Here is a 12233-nt window from a genome sequence, read left to right as displayed (position 1 = left end):
CCCCCCCTTTTTTTTTTTTAACAAATGCACAGGTTATTGCTTGTGAAATGTGAGCTGCTCTTCTGCTACGCAGGTTACACAGAGTTGGAGAGAACCTTTAATCTTTCCCATCCTATGTTTGAAGCTTGGACGTACCTTTGCAACATGGGGATTACAAAGTCAGTGTTATATTAGACAGAATTACAATTACAAGTAAAGATCTTTCAAACCACAACCATTATTTGGGATTGAAAAATGGGAGCCCTTTGATAATTAACAGTAAAAAGCTATATATTCTTACCTAGTTACATTGGTTGGATTCCACATATTATTACCCATAGTGATTTTCAATACCTCACTTATAAAGTTTATTCCTCTGAAGTTTCAGCAAAATGAATATTTCCACAAGAATCAAAATTACGTTATAATATTAAAATGACCTGACAAGCCAAATTAAAAATCTCTAGTGCTTTACTTTCAAATGCGTATATACTATGAAAATCTCCACAGTCATTCTTTTTTTCAGTTTAAAAAAAAAAATAAATCATGGATTTTGAAAAGAGTTACCAGAACAATGCTTTTGATGTTGTTAATTGTTCATGTATATTAAGTAAGTTTTACTTTATCAATAGCAAGCTGATTTTATTTCCTAAATGGGTTGTAATCCTAAATAATTTTGGTACTGTGCTTCTGTTGCTACTATGACTAAATTATTTTAAAGTATGTTAATTTTATTTTTTGGCTCTTTTAAGATGTACCCTTGTATTTATTGTAGCTTAGAACTGTCATGAAATTTATCCTTTGGTAACATTTTTGCTAATTGCTTGGAAATTTGGAGTCTTTCATAAATAAATAAAAAAAAAAAAAACGGTTGCTAACAATGCATTTGATGAATCATGTAGATGGGCATGTTTTTTTGCATGGCTACCCCACATCTCATTCATTGAAAATATAGCTGATAAATTGCTATAACTGTTAAACAAGAAGCATTAGAAAAGGTCTTATGTGAGAGTTCATTTCCAACATCTCCCTTTAAAAATACTTCTTGACCAGAGAAAAATCACATTTAAATGACTAAAATCAACTTAATTAAGGGTCATTAATAGAGATACACATAAAAAACTATTTACTCTGTGAGTGAAATGAGAGCATTTCATTATATAGTGTAGCATGCATGAACAGATAACAATTAAAATAGACCTTGAGTAAAAGGCTAATAAATATAGGGCACATTGTGCTGCAAAATCAGTCACTTAAAAGGCTCCCACCCATCATCATACTTGAATTCTGTGTTCAGCCCCTTTGGCTGACTCATTTAAAAGAAAAAGAAAATGTAATTTCCACACAAGATAAATTCATCTGGTAATTCATGAAAGCTCACAGTGCATATTTATATTATTAATACAAATTAAGGTCTGGAAGGTATGCTGAGGAATCCAGCAGCTCGGCAGGACATGCGTGCATACAGATTGCACAGTGTGATTCACTGTCGAGTCAGGGGAGCAGTTGTCTGTAATTTTCTGTGCTTGGTACATCGTATCTGCTGATGTGATTCAGTAACGCTGGTAATAATCCTCCTTATTGCAGCTGGTAGTAAATATTCTGTTACTCGTGGCAGGTGACGTAGCCTTGCTGTTGGGGGAGAGAAGAAACACGTAAAGGGTCAACTTTGCATCCTGGCTGTGCTGGTATGCTACCAGGCTGCCCGGCGTCAAACTCTGGGCTCTCTCTGATGACACCAGTTTCCACTGGAAGCTGCGTAAATCCTGCTTTTATGAACTATCTTACAGTAATTAATATACACAGAAAGCTTAACAAAAAGGATGTGCTTGAGCGCCAGCATTGCAGAAGTAAATAAGGCACTGAGAAAAGCTTTGATATGTGTAAGGGATGGGGAGGAGGGAATATCTGAGCCAGACTTGGAGAATACAGCCAGTTGTTCCTGTCTCCGGTGATTGATGATGTTGCTATATTGAATTAGCTGTGAATATGGGAGCTTAAAAAATAAAAGGAGCTGTGGAGGCATTAGGAAGGCCTTCTTAAGGAAGGAAGTGTGTGGATGGAGTCCAGATTTTCATTATAAAGCAGTAACTTCATTATATTTTAATGCCATTTTATTTCATTTTATTTTTACTTTGTAGGAGAGTGTTTTCTGTTATAATTTTTTGTATTTCAAATAAAGGTTTAGTTGTCCTGTGTTTATAGTTCTTGTGAGGTATTTTAGGAGTCGTATTATACTATGGTGATATTTATTTGGTTGTCGCATTTCACCTGTTCAAGTAGTAGATATTTTTGTATGCGTCTGGTTTATAATGAGTAGTTAGTAGAATAACAACAGACTACAGTACCTTATTATCCTGTTATCTTGTGACAACACTTAGAGTGTATCTTTGGGAGAATAGAGGTAAAAATTTTATTCCAAATAAAAAGGTATCCCTTCTGAATGGGGGGTAGTCGATAGGCATGCACCCGTGAATATAAACTGGTTTATTAATTGAGTGTGTATTTGGTACATTTGGAGTTTTATTGTTGAATATTTGACGAGCACACTTGCACCTTTTCTTCCCCAAATAAACTTTTACACAGTAAGCAAGGTGCCCGGGCAGCATGCCATGTTTCAAGGAGAGCATTTGAAATACGCATTCACATGTTGATGTCCACACGGACTTCAGCTGACCACATCAGCGAGTGTGGGTTTTCAATATATTTATAATACCTTCAGCTGTGGTAAGTGCAAGGTACTTCCACTGCACTCTGTAAAAGAGCTACCTTAGTTTACGCTGGCAGACTGATTGCTACTTCTGATGGCCCAGAAGTTGCTGCCTCAGCAGATTCTGTGCTTCCAGCTTCCAGAAACGGGTACAAACCAGCCAGGGAGTTTGTAGGATGCTCTGGGCTCTTTGGATGCACTTATACGTTGTGCAGGTTAGATGGCCCAGATTATTTCTTTTTAATGGGACGATGATTTTTTTGCTTGTAAAGGAGATCCTAGGAAAGCAGTAGATGATGAGGTTGTTGATTAAATTATAATTAAAACACCACCAAACCAATCCAGCCCTCTGTTAACTGGGCAGCTCTATTTCCATGGAGACACTCTATTCCCTTTGGAAGCAGGCAACTTCCATTGGGGTATCTAGGTTATACTGAGAGCTTGATCTGAGCCTCACTCTCCAACTCTGCCTTGTTACTTATCAACAACTTAAAAAAAAAAAAACACTAAAAATTTGCTTGCATTGAGTAAAAGTCTCTACAACCTTTCAGATACTGATAGCTAAACGTAGCACTGATCGATGTGCAAAGGGTCAGTCAGGAACACTTCTGTAGCAAACCCCATGCAACTCTTTCATTCATTCTGGGGTTTGGAGCTCCAAAAAAGGTGTGTAACTCAAATCTCATGTATGTCGTGGAATGCTGTAAAAGGGCTGTCTATGAAGCCAGATGTCCATGTGGAAGGATAATTTCTGCCTTGGATGTAATAAATGCATCCAAAGGAAAGGAAGGAGGGTACAATAAAATAAAAACAAACAAGGTATGGAAGATACTCCTCTAAAAAAAAAATATCATTTTTACATAGTTACAAAATATGCAGTAGATTAATTTCTTAATTCCTGTGACGATATAAAAATATTTAGTTACTTCTGTTTAAATGAAAGCACTTCCTTTTTGCTAAAAAGTAATTATTCATATGGGTTACTTGCCACAGAAGAGTACTCTTGTGTTTGTATACATATGACATTTTTCAGAAGCAGATTAACTATTATGTGAAACTTATGTTTCAAAAAACCCGTCTGTTTAGATCGTAGAATGTTTGAGTAATGGAAATATGCACTAAGTGTAATTGTAGTTTAATTGGGCAGTGTCAATAATCCTTTTGAATTTGGTATATTTCCCGGTTTTGATGCTGGCATCGTCTTTTGTGATGCATTATTTTGGTTTTGATGTCTCTGACAACCTTTGGGTCTCAATGTCCTTCCCCACACACACACCTTTTTTTTATTATTATTTTTTGAGTGAGGCAAAATGTCCCATTACCCCACAACTAGGTTTGAGCAATGAATACTCTTGATGAACTGTCATCCCAAATTCCTATGTGAATTAAATGGAAATCTGATTCAGATATTCCAAGTCAATTACAAATTTTAATCCCTTCAATTGCCTTTGGCCAAGATTAAAAATATCTCTTCAAGTTTGTTCGGTTGCCCTGCTAGGCAGGACAAATTGAACCCTGTTCCTTGTGTCTTGGCGCACAAGACGAGAACAACATTAACTTGGTTATGCTTAAATCTATGACCAATTCTGAAAAAATACGGGTGAAAATATTGTCTGAAATCAACATTAAATCATTTTTTTCTCTGCTCTTTTCCTGTTATTCTCCCTTATTCACCGTTTCGCCAAGCCTTGAACAGTGCAGCTTCTAGCCATGCAAATTGCTCCAAGCAGGGGCCAGATGGAGTGTCACTCCTGGCTGTAAGCTTTGGGGAATTTACCCACGCTACTTTTTAATGTGTCAAACCAAAACAGATACCGTATTTTATAAAGCTTCAAAGTATTGTTTGGGGAATTTTTTTGTTCTCTTTGCCTCTTGGTGTTAATGCTCTTTCTTTAACAGTACAAGATTCGAACAATTTGAACTACCCTTGGCTACTACATGAGTTCTGTGTTTTGTTTTACATGATGCCCTCCTTTTTGCATACTTTCCATTTTGTAATGTGGTAGTAGAAAAAAAATGTTGACCATTTTTAACTTCTCTGTTAACAGGTTCTGTGACTGGCTGCCGTGTAATCTTTTCCTTGTGCAATCGTATCTGCCTGCACAGACAGTCAAGCAATCAACAGCGAAGATGCTCCTTTTTTCAGGGACAAAGAAATACTGCTTATAGTATAGTTTGGCCAGCCACAGTTTCTCCAGCTCACCCAGTTCCTAAGGTACTGCAATTTCTATTATCTAATCTGTTCTTCAGTCAATATAGAGTTTGACTGCAGGCGTGATCAAGTGTATTTGTTGTCCAACAGCTGGGTGTTTGGATCACCGTCCTGTTGCTTGGTCTGGTATTTGAAATAGGAGCACTGGTGAGAGAAGTTTTCAGCTGCCTGCCATGTTAAACACAGTGGCATATCTAGTTATTATGGAGTTTAGACCTGGGGCTTGTTCAGTTATGGTAGTAGAAATGTGGAATATTATAATCTTCTGTCAACACTTAACACTTCTGGGTCCAGATTCTCATTTTGGACAATTATAGACAGTCCTACCAAAACTCTGTAGGAATCATTCATGATCATCTGAGTCGTTTTCTGTATAAATCTCTAGCAAGCTAATTATAAAAGTGTTTCTATTTTGCTGAAGGTTTTGTTAATTGGTTATGTCAGATTGAGGAAGAAAACGTACAATAGCTGCTGGTAGCTGCTCTGCAACCTCACTGCATGTCCTAAACTCATCTTTACTGTGCTTGAGTGGGTTTTTTTCTTGCAACAGATACTTTTATTTTTATTTACTTTAGAGCCAAAAGGAACTTTTTCATGCAATTTTAACATGTGTTCCACTTCTGGTTTCCTTTTTTTTTTCCCTCCCCCCCCTCCCCCCCATTTAATTACAGCATACAGATTAACTGTTTAGTATCTTTCCTTTAGCCAAAAGAAAACCAAAGTACCCTTTCTAAACAGTGTTTTTCAGGATATGTGTTAGTACTTTTTAAAATTTTACTTGTCATTTTATTATAGAATTCTTATGCAAAATACAGAGTATTTCCATGGGCCAGAAATACTAAAAAGTTGTTAGATAGGAAAGCAGATAAGGATGCTGGATATAGGGCTCTTACACCTCAGAGGCTGTGGAAGCTCTGTGTGCAGGGAGAACATAGGGTTATGTACTTTACGTATTTTCAATGGTTTAAAAATTGTAGAACTTACAAACTTTTCTTTCTGTATTTAGATGCTTGTTTTAGCATAAAGAGGGAGAAATATATTGTCATACTGAAAAGTTGTCTTCGCAGATCAGAGTTCTCAGATTGTCTGAAAATCACTCCAGTTCTTCAACTCTGAAAACTTGAGGGCAAAGTTATTATTTTATACAGACCGTGCCAGAAATCACATTGAAATAACATGGGTTTTTTCAAGATGTTGGTGTGAAACTGTATACATAGACATTTGTATGTATGCGGCTTCGGGCTTCTTCCTGAACAGATCTTACAGGTCAGCAGGGTCAGGTCTCAGCAGTTGCTAGATAAGTGCCCTCCAAGGGGAAAGCGAGGGTGCCGCTGTGTATGGAGTTGTTAATCCAGCAAATAGTGGGTTTTTTTCTAAATTAAGTCCCAAACTACTGCAATAAGATGTTGTTAGGGTTGATATGCCATAAATTTGAACGAAATGTAAATCTGAAAATCTGTTGACGTAAGTCCACTGAAGATAATTTCACTTTTTATCATAGTAGAAATGAAATACCTGTAGCAGTAGCAATAGTCTTCCTATTTAAAGTCCCGCTACAGCTAATTGGTTGCCCTACTCTTCTTTATTACTACACCCTGCTGTTGTATGGTCTTGTTGTGTACAGCCCAAGTGCCCACTTTGTTTTCTGCTTGCCAGCTTGATTCTGTATTTTGTGGAGTCAGTGCAAAACTTGCCCCGTGGCCGGTGTGGCAGAGAATCAGCCCAGCTGTGATGGGCAAAGGGACTCTTCCCCAGGCAGTGAAACAGCCCAGAACCGTAGGGGAGAAAGTGCATTTCCAACTGCATTCAGGATGTTACCGTTATTGTTAGTTTGCTGTGTTTATAAATGTATAATGAAATTCTTGTGGATTTAAAAAATTCAGGAGTGAAATTTCACCTCTGTACAAGGGCTGAGAACTTTATGTGTGGAAAAAATTGAGTTTATTACTTGACACAGCAAATTGAGATACCCTGCACAGCATATGAACTAGGTTAATAAGTAAAAACCTCTAAATTAAAATAAGTTAAATCCTAAGGTTCTTAGTCAAAAAGCAATCTCATGGAACTTAACAGGGGTTTTGTCTGAACGAGAAACTAAGGATTTGATCGGTTTTATTTTTGAGCCTAATTCTGTATGTTTGTCCCATCGGTTCCAATGTTTAGATGCCTTTTGTAGAAATGTGTCTCTTTGCAAAAGAAAATGAAGAGTTTTAAAGTCTCTTTCTCACAGTTTCAAAACTTGTGACTGTCTGTGTTGGAAGTCGGCTGCAGTATCTGGGGTTTCAGCACTGGAAGGCTAACAGACTGTATAAGTCAGTAGTAACAGGCAATGTTAAGTTCAAAAGGGCAGTGGAAGAAATACTGAGGCAGCCTTGAGGGTTTGCCCTGATGGCTTAGGAAGGTCGATACTACGACAGAAAGGGCAAGCTGCCATGAAGCAGGAGGCAGTATCTGAGAAAATGATCCCATTGTCATGCTCAGTTTTCTGATCTTTATTTTCAATCCTTTTTCTCCAAGCACATAAAGAAGCCAGACTATGTGACGACAGGCATTGTACCAGACTGGGGAGACGACATAGAAATTAAGAATGAAGATCAGATTCAAGGGCTTCGTCAAGCTTGTCAATTGGCCCGTCATGTCCTGCTTCTGGCTGGAAAGGGCTTAAAGGTAACAGTTACAGAAGTTCCATAACAGCTTGGATGTCTTTTATGCTTTCACTTATTTGGTGTTTTTTTTCTACTACTTTTTTTTTTTTAACTTTCCCTTAATGTGCGTCTAAGTTTAAATTAGATCCTGAAAAAAAGAAGGATTTATTAACTTTAGATTCAGTCCATAATATGCCTGTTTAATTATTTCTGTATTTTGGACCCATGTAGCACTTAGAGTGACTTGCTAGCTCAGGTGTAATACCTCTCTGTCTGTAATCACCCTCTGTTCGGATTGTGCCAAATCATGTGAGTTTCTTATAAGGGCCACGCTACATTTTTTCCTTTCATTTCATGGCCCAGCTTCCTCATACATCGTGCTTTCCAGCTTTGCATGTGTGCTAGTCTGAAGGGCTGGACTGCCTCCTCTGTTCCCATCCATCCTTCAGCCCTTCACTGTCCCAGGGGTCCAGCGTGACTTGTAGAGCCGCCATTGGAAAAAACATCTGCTGAATTCCACACAATTTTCCAGAGTGCATTGATAATATAATAAAGCCTCATGGTTTCCAGAAATGTTTCTACAGTATACTTTTTGGGATACTTCCCAAGTTAAAATGTACTGGGAGGAGCCTGCTACCAGATTTTGCAGATGAAGGAGTGCATTTTTAGCCTTGCCTTGGTATTTCATGTAATGGCATACTGGATAGGGTAAAATGAGTTGAGGAGCTATGAGATGCAGAGATAGATGGCGACTGTAGGTCAATGCTGTTGACTTAGAAGGGGAAAAAATTATCAGTTTACCGTACATTTTTCTTTCAGTTATCATCACACTTTCCCAGAGTTTTAATTCTGAAGCTGGGGTGGCCAATAACAAAACTGCGTGAAGCTTTAATCTTACATAGGCTCATGCACATTTAACTTCTTTATGTGCAATTATTTCCCAGTACAGTAAAACTTACTCATGTAAAGTTCAGGGAATATACATGTTTGTGAAGGATCAGGGTGCAATGTGGGTTTTGAATGAGAGCAGTTTTTCACTAATATTCTTTGGTTGTTATCATGTGTAAAATACATATGTATGCAGCATAGTGTAGTTTATGATGCGCTTCATAGTATGTACTAAATCATACATAACAGCAAAATACTACATAGATGTAATGAACATTTTGGACCAAGAAGGTGTATAAGGTGAGAATTACGTGACCAAGAGCTGTGGACTGGGAGGGAGGTGGCATTTGGAGTTGCGGTGCTGAGACCACTGCCCAAGACAGCCACAGACGGGTGGTGAGCTCTGTTTTACACCAGTAAGTGTTTGACCAAGACTCCCCTGACTGGGAGGATGCTCCAAAACCCTCCCTCATCAACAGCAAGTGTCTTCTGATTCCCAACCTGACACTGCGCGTGGCCAGTTTATACCCATTTGTTCTTGTGCCAGCACTGCTCTTTAATTTAAACAACTTCCTGCCTTTTCTTGAGTCTATCCCCTTCATGCAGTCATAGAGCTATTACAGCTTTCAGAAGAGCCTCATCCCTCCACCTGTTTCTGTAGTCTTGCTGAGCCCACCTTGCACTCAGCCCTCCAAACCAGCCCTCATCTGTGCTTTAAGTAATGGCGGTAACATCCCCCAATGTAACAAAGGTGCGTTATAATGCATGGATGCAGAGAGACAAAGTTCGGGCTGAGCGTGGTTTTGATATTACCATTTACTACTGCCTGTGGGACTTAAAAATACAATATGATATTATATATGGTAACATTTGCTGGGTTTGAGTGAAAGATTTGGGAATAAAGCAGCAAATTCTAGGACATGGAAGTGTTTTGTTAGATACTGTCAGTTTGCCCCATCCCAAATAAGGGATGAGGTGTGCAGTAGGTGCCTCCCTAACCTTCCCCAGCTAGCAAAAGCTTCTTTAAAAGTAAAGCAGATACTGTTAAAAGCAGAACTTTTCACTGCGTGTAAGCCTGCCAAGCAGAGAGCACAAATCTGTCTGCTGAATGTCCAAAAGCTGCATCAAATTTCTTGAGCAGAGCAGCGGCAGACAGCACCCAATTTGGTAGATAGCAGTTCAGTTTGTCTGTGGGCTGAAGGTGATAGATGGGTGAGCGAAGACAGGAGCAACAAACTTGTATTTACCAAGAACCGATGGCTGCAGTATCCGATGTAGATGGTGTGCCGGGGCTGCAGCTGCCATCCCAGTGCAGGGGCTGCAATGGCTACTGCAAAGCAGGGGGTTTGCACAGCAACCCCAAATCCTGGTGGTGTGTGGGCTCATCATTCCTCATCTGCCCAACCAGGTTTTTGTGCTGAACAAGATGCAAGCTGAGCAAATAGACCTGTTTTTTTCCTCAGCACAGTACACAAGTGCACTCCGCTGTATTCACTGTGCATGATCACTGAATATTTCAATATACGGATAAGTATGCCTCCTGCGCCACAGCCTACCTGTATTTCACACATTACTAAAAATTCCTCCAAAATCACAGCCACTGTAGTCTATGTGTACGAAGTATGATCTTCAAAGGCTCAAAACTCATTCAAATCAAAATCAATTTGCAGAGGAACCCTCAAAGGCACTTCTTCTCAATGAGGGAGGTTTCCCTACCAAATTTCAAATTTCAGCTCTAACCATTCCAGAGACAGAGTCGATCCAAAAGAAAAGTGAAAAGAATGTTATTTTAAGCGTGTGCTTTTTCCACTTCATGGATACTCAGAAAATGGCTGAATGATTTATGAGAGGGGGTTTTTTAATATGTAAAATCATGAGAAAAAGATGAATCTAGAAAATGCCAAGCATAAAAATGAATATTCTAAAAAGGATAGATAAGCGCTTGTAGATTCACTGTGATCAATGCAGGCTATGGCAACTTTAAGTAAAATATGCCCAAGATATGAAGTCGAATATTTAAATCTTTCATAAAATTAAAGAATACTTCAGAAAAAATTCATAAAATGCACAAGTACGTTATGATAAAAGTACTGGGCAGTTACAAGTATTAAGATCCTTTCTTTTACAAATAAAAAGGGAAAGCAATGTTGTGTTTTAAAGGACTAAAAGCATTGAAACCAGACATTTCTATAGCAGCTACTGAAACAAGATGCCATGGAAAATTGGTGTCTTTGCAAAAGCAAATGAGGAAAAAAGAACGGAAAGGAAGTAGACAGTATTTCAGGTTTTCTAGGAACCTTTGAGTGCTCGTTTCTGCTGCATGCTTTATTTAAAACCTTTTTCTCTTTAAAAAGAAGGTCCCATATATCAATAAAGTTTATCAGACAGTTTAGTGTTTTGTATCAAAGCAGCGTATTTGAAACATCCAAGATTTCATTGAAACGCTTGACTGCAATCACAGTCAGTAAATATGAGAAACTATCTTTGCTTTTTTAACAGGATGTTATGTTTGATATTTTAGGTTGGCATGACAACTGAAGAAATAGATTCCATTGTTCATCATGAAATAATCAGACAGAATGCCTATCCGTCACCTCTGGGCTATGGAGGTTTTCCAAAATCTGTTTGTACTTCGGTAAACAACGTGGTATGTCATGGTATTCCTGACAGGTATTTCCCCAATAATATACATTTTACCACTGGGAATGAAAATTTTAAACTGAAATTAATAAATTGTGTTTAATATTGAACATACTTCAGCCTAACTAAATGTCGTATGTAAACGTATTGCAGATGCATATCATGTTACCACACAATGCTGATAGATGTTACAGAAATGTATGTGAAATAGAAAAAAAATATTAACCTGGTTGTCCAGACACTTTAAAAATATAGCATAATACCTTTAGACTTTAGTGTGTGAACAAAAAAAACCAAACAGTACAGTCTGTTGTTGTTTTTTTTTTCCCAGCAAAATAAGTATAGGGTAAAGAATAAATATATTTGAATTTATGTGGGTTGGGTTTTTTTTTTTTTTATTTGCAATACATTCAGCTGCTCACAAAGTAAAATATGAACCCTAGTGAGAGAAAAAGAATAAATATAATGGTAGATTTTTCAGGTGTTGATATGTTTTTCTGGTAGTTGTTTCTCATTATTTTATATTCAGCTACACTTATTCTCTAAGTGGTGAAAGCTGAACATTAAAAATGGTTATTCTGTTTGCCTCTGCCTTCCTCCATCACAAAATATCTATCCCCTGATTTTTTATGTATGTGTCATTAGGTGTTTATTCTTATACTCTCTTTGTTGGGAACTGTCTGTCACCATTTTTTTTTTTTTCTGTTTATGTTTCAGTCGACCTCTTCAGGATGGAGATATTATCAACATTGATGTCACGGTGAGTAATTCATATAAAAAATAGTCTTTGATCAACTTTAAAATCACTAGTAGCAACAGGAAGAATAGTGGATGGGAGATGGGGGATGCACAGATGGATGTGCTGTTTACTTCTGAGCCAAGGCACAAGCAGCTGGTTTCCTTTTTTGTTTTTAACTGTGTGTTTATTCCAGCTAGACCCAGGCCTGACTTGAATTTAGGACTGGAATCAGATGCACTGAGATCAATGTTGGCCTAAGTGAAATGTCAACCCAATCCTGCTATGTGTCATGTTTTTGAGAAGGTGTAATTGTTATTGATCCACTGTGTAGTTAATGCAGAGCACCACAGTACTGGGCAGCAGCTGAAGATAGATATGTATGAGATGAGCTAACATGAAGAAAGCCAGCATTTTTCCTTC

At 37.9% G+C, this 12233-nt stretch overlaps 1 protein-coding gene across 1 annotated transcript in view; it reads left to right on the top strand.

The window, feature by feature from the left end:
* The window catches only part of METAP1D (methionyl aminopeptidase type 1D (mitochondrial)), a gene marked incomplete at its 3' end in the record, with an annotated part of 16379 nt that overhangs the window by 603 nt on the left and 3543 nt on the right, over positions 1-12233 (top strand). The window contains exons 2-5 of the mRNA XM_009703997.1: positions 4738-4904; positions 7419-7568; positions 10956-11104; positions 11792-11834. Of these exons, the coding sequence (XP_009702299.1) occupies positions 4738-4904; positions 7419-7568; positions 10956-11104; positions 11792-11834 (509 nt within the window). The remainder of the gene's footprint in view (positions 1-4737; positions 4905-7418; positions 7569-10955; positions 11105-11791; positions 11835-12233) is intronic.

The sequence above is a fragment of the Cariama cristata genome, unplaced genomic scaffold (genome assembly GCF_000690535.1).
Source record: "Cariama cristata isolate BGI_N322 unplaced genomic scaffold, ASM69053v1 scaffold19897, whole genome shotgun sequence".
NCBI lineage: Eukaryota > Metazoa > Chordata > Aves > Cariamiformes > Cariamidae > Cariama > Cariama cristata.
The sequence above is the reverse complement of the archived record's forward strand: the minus strand, read 5'-3'. Positions and strand labels throughout refer to the sequence as shown.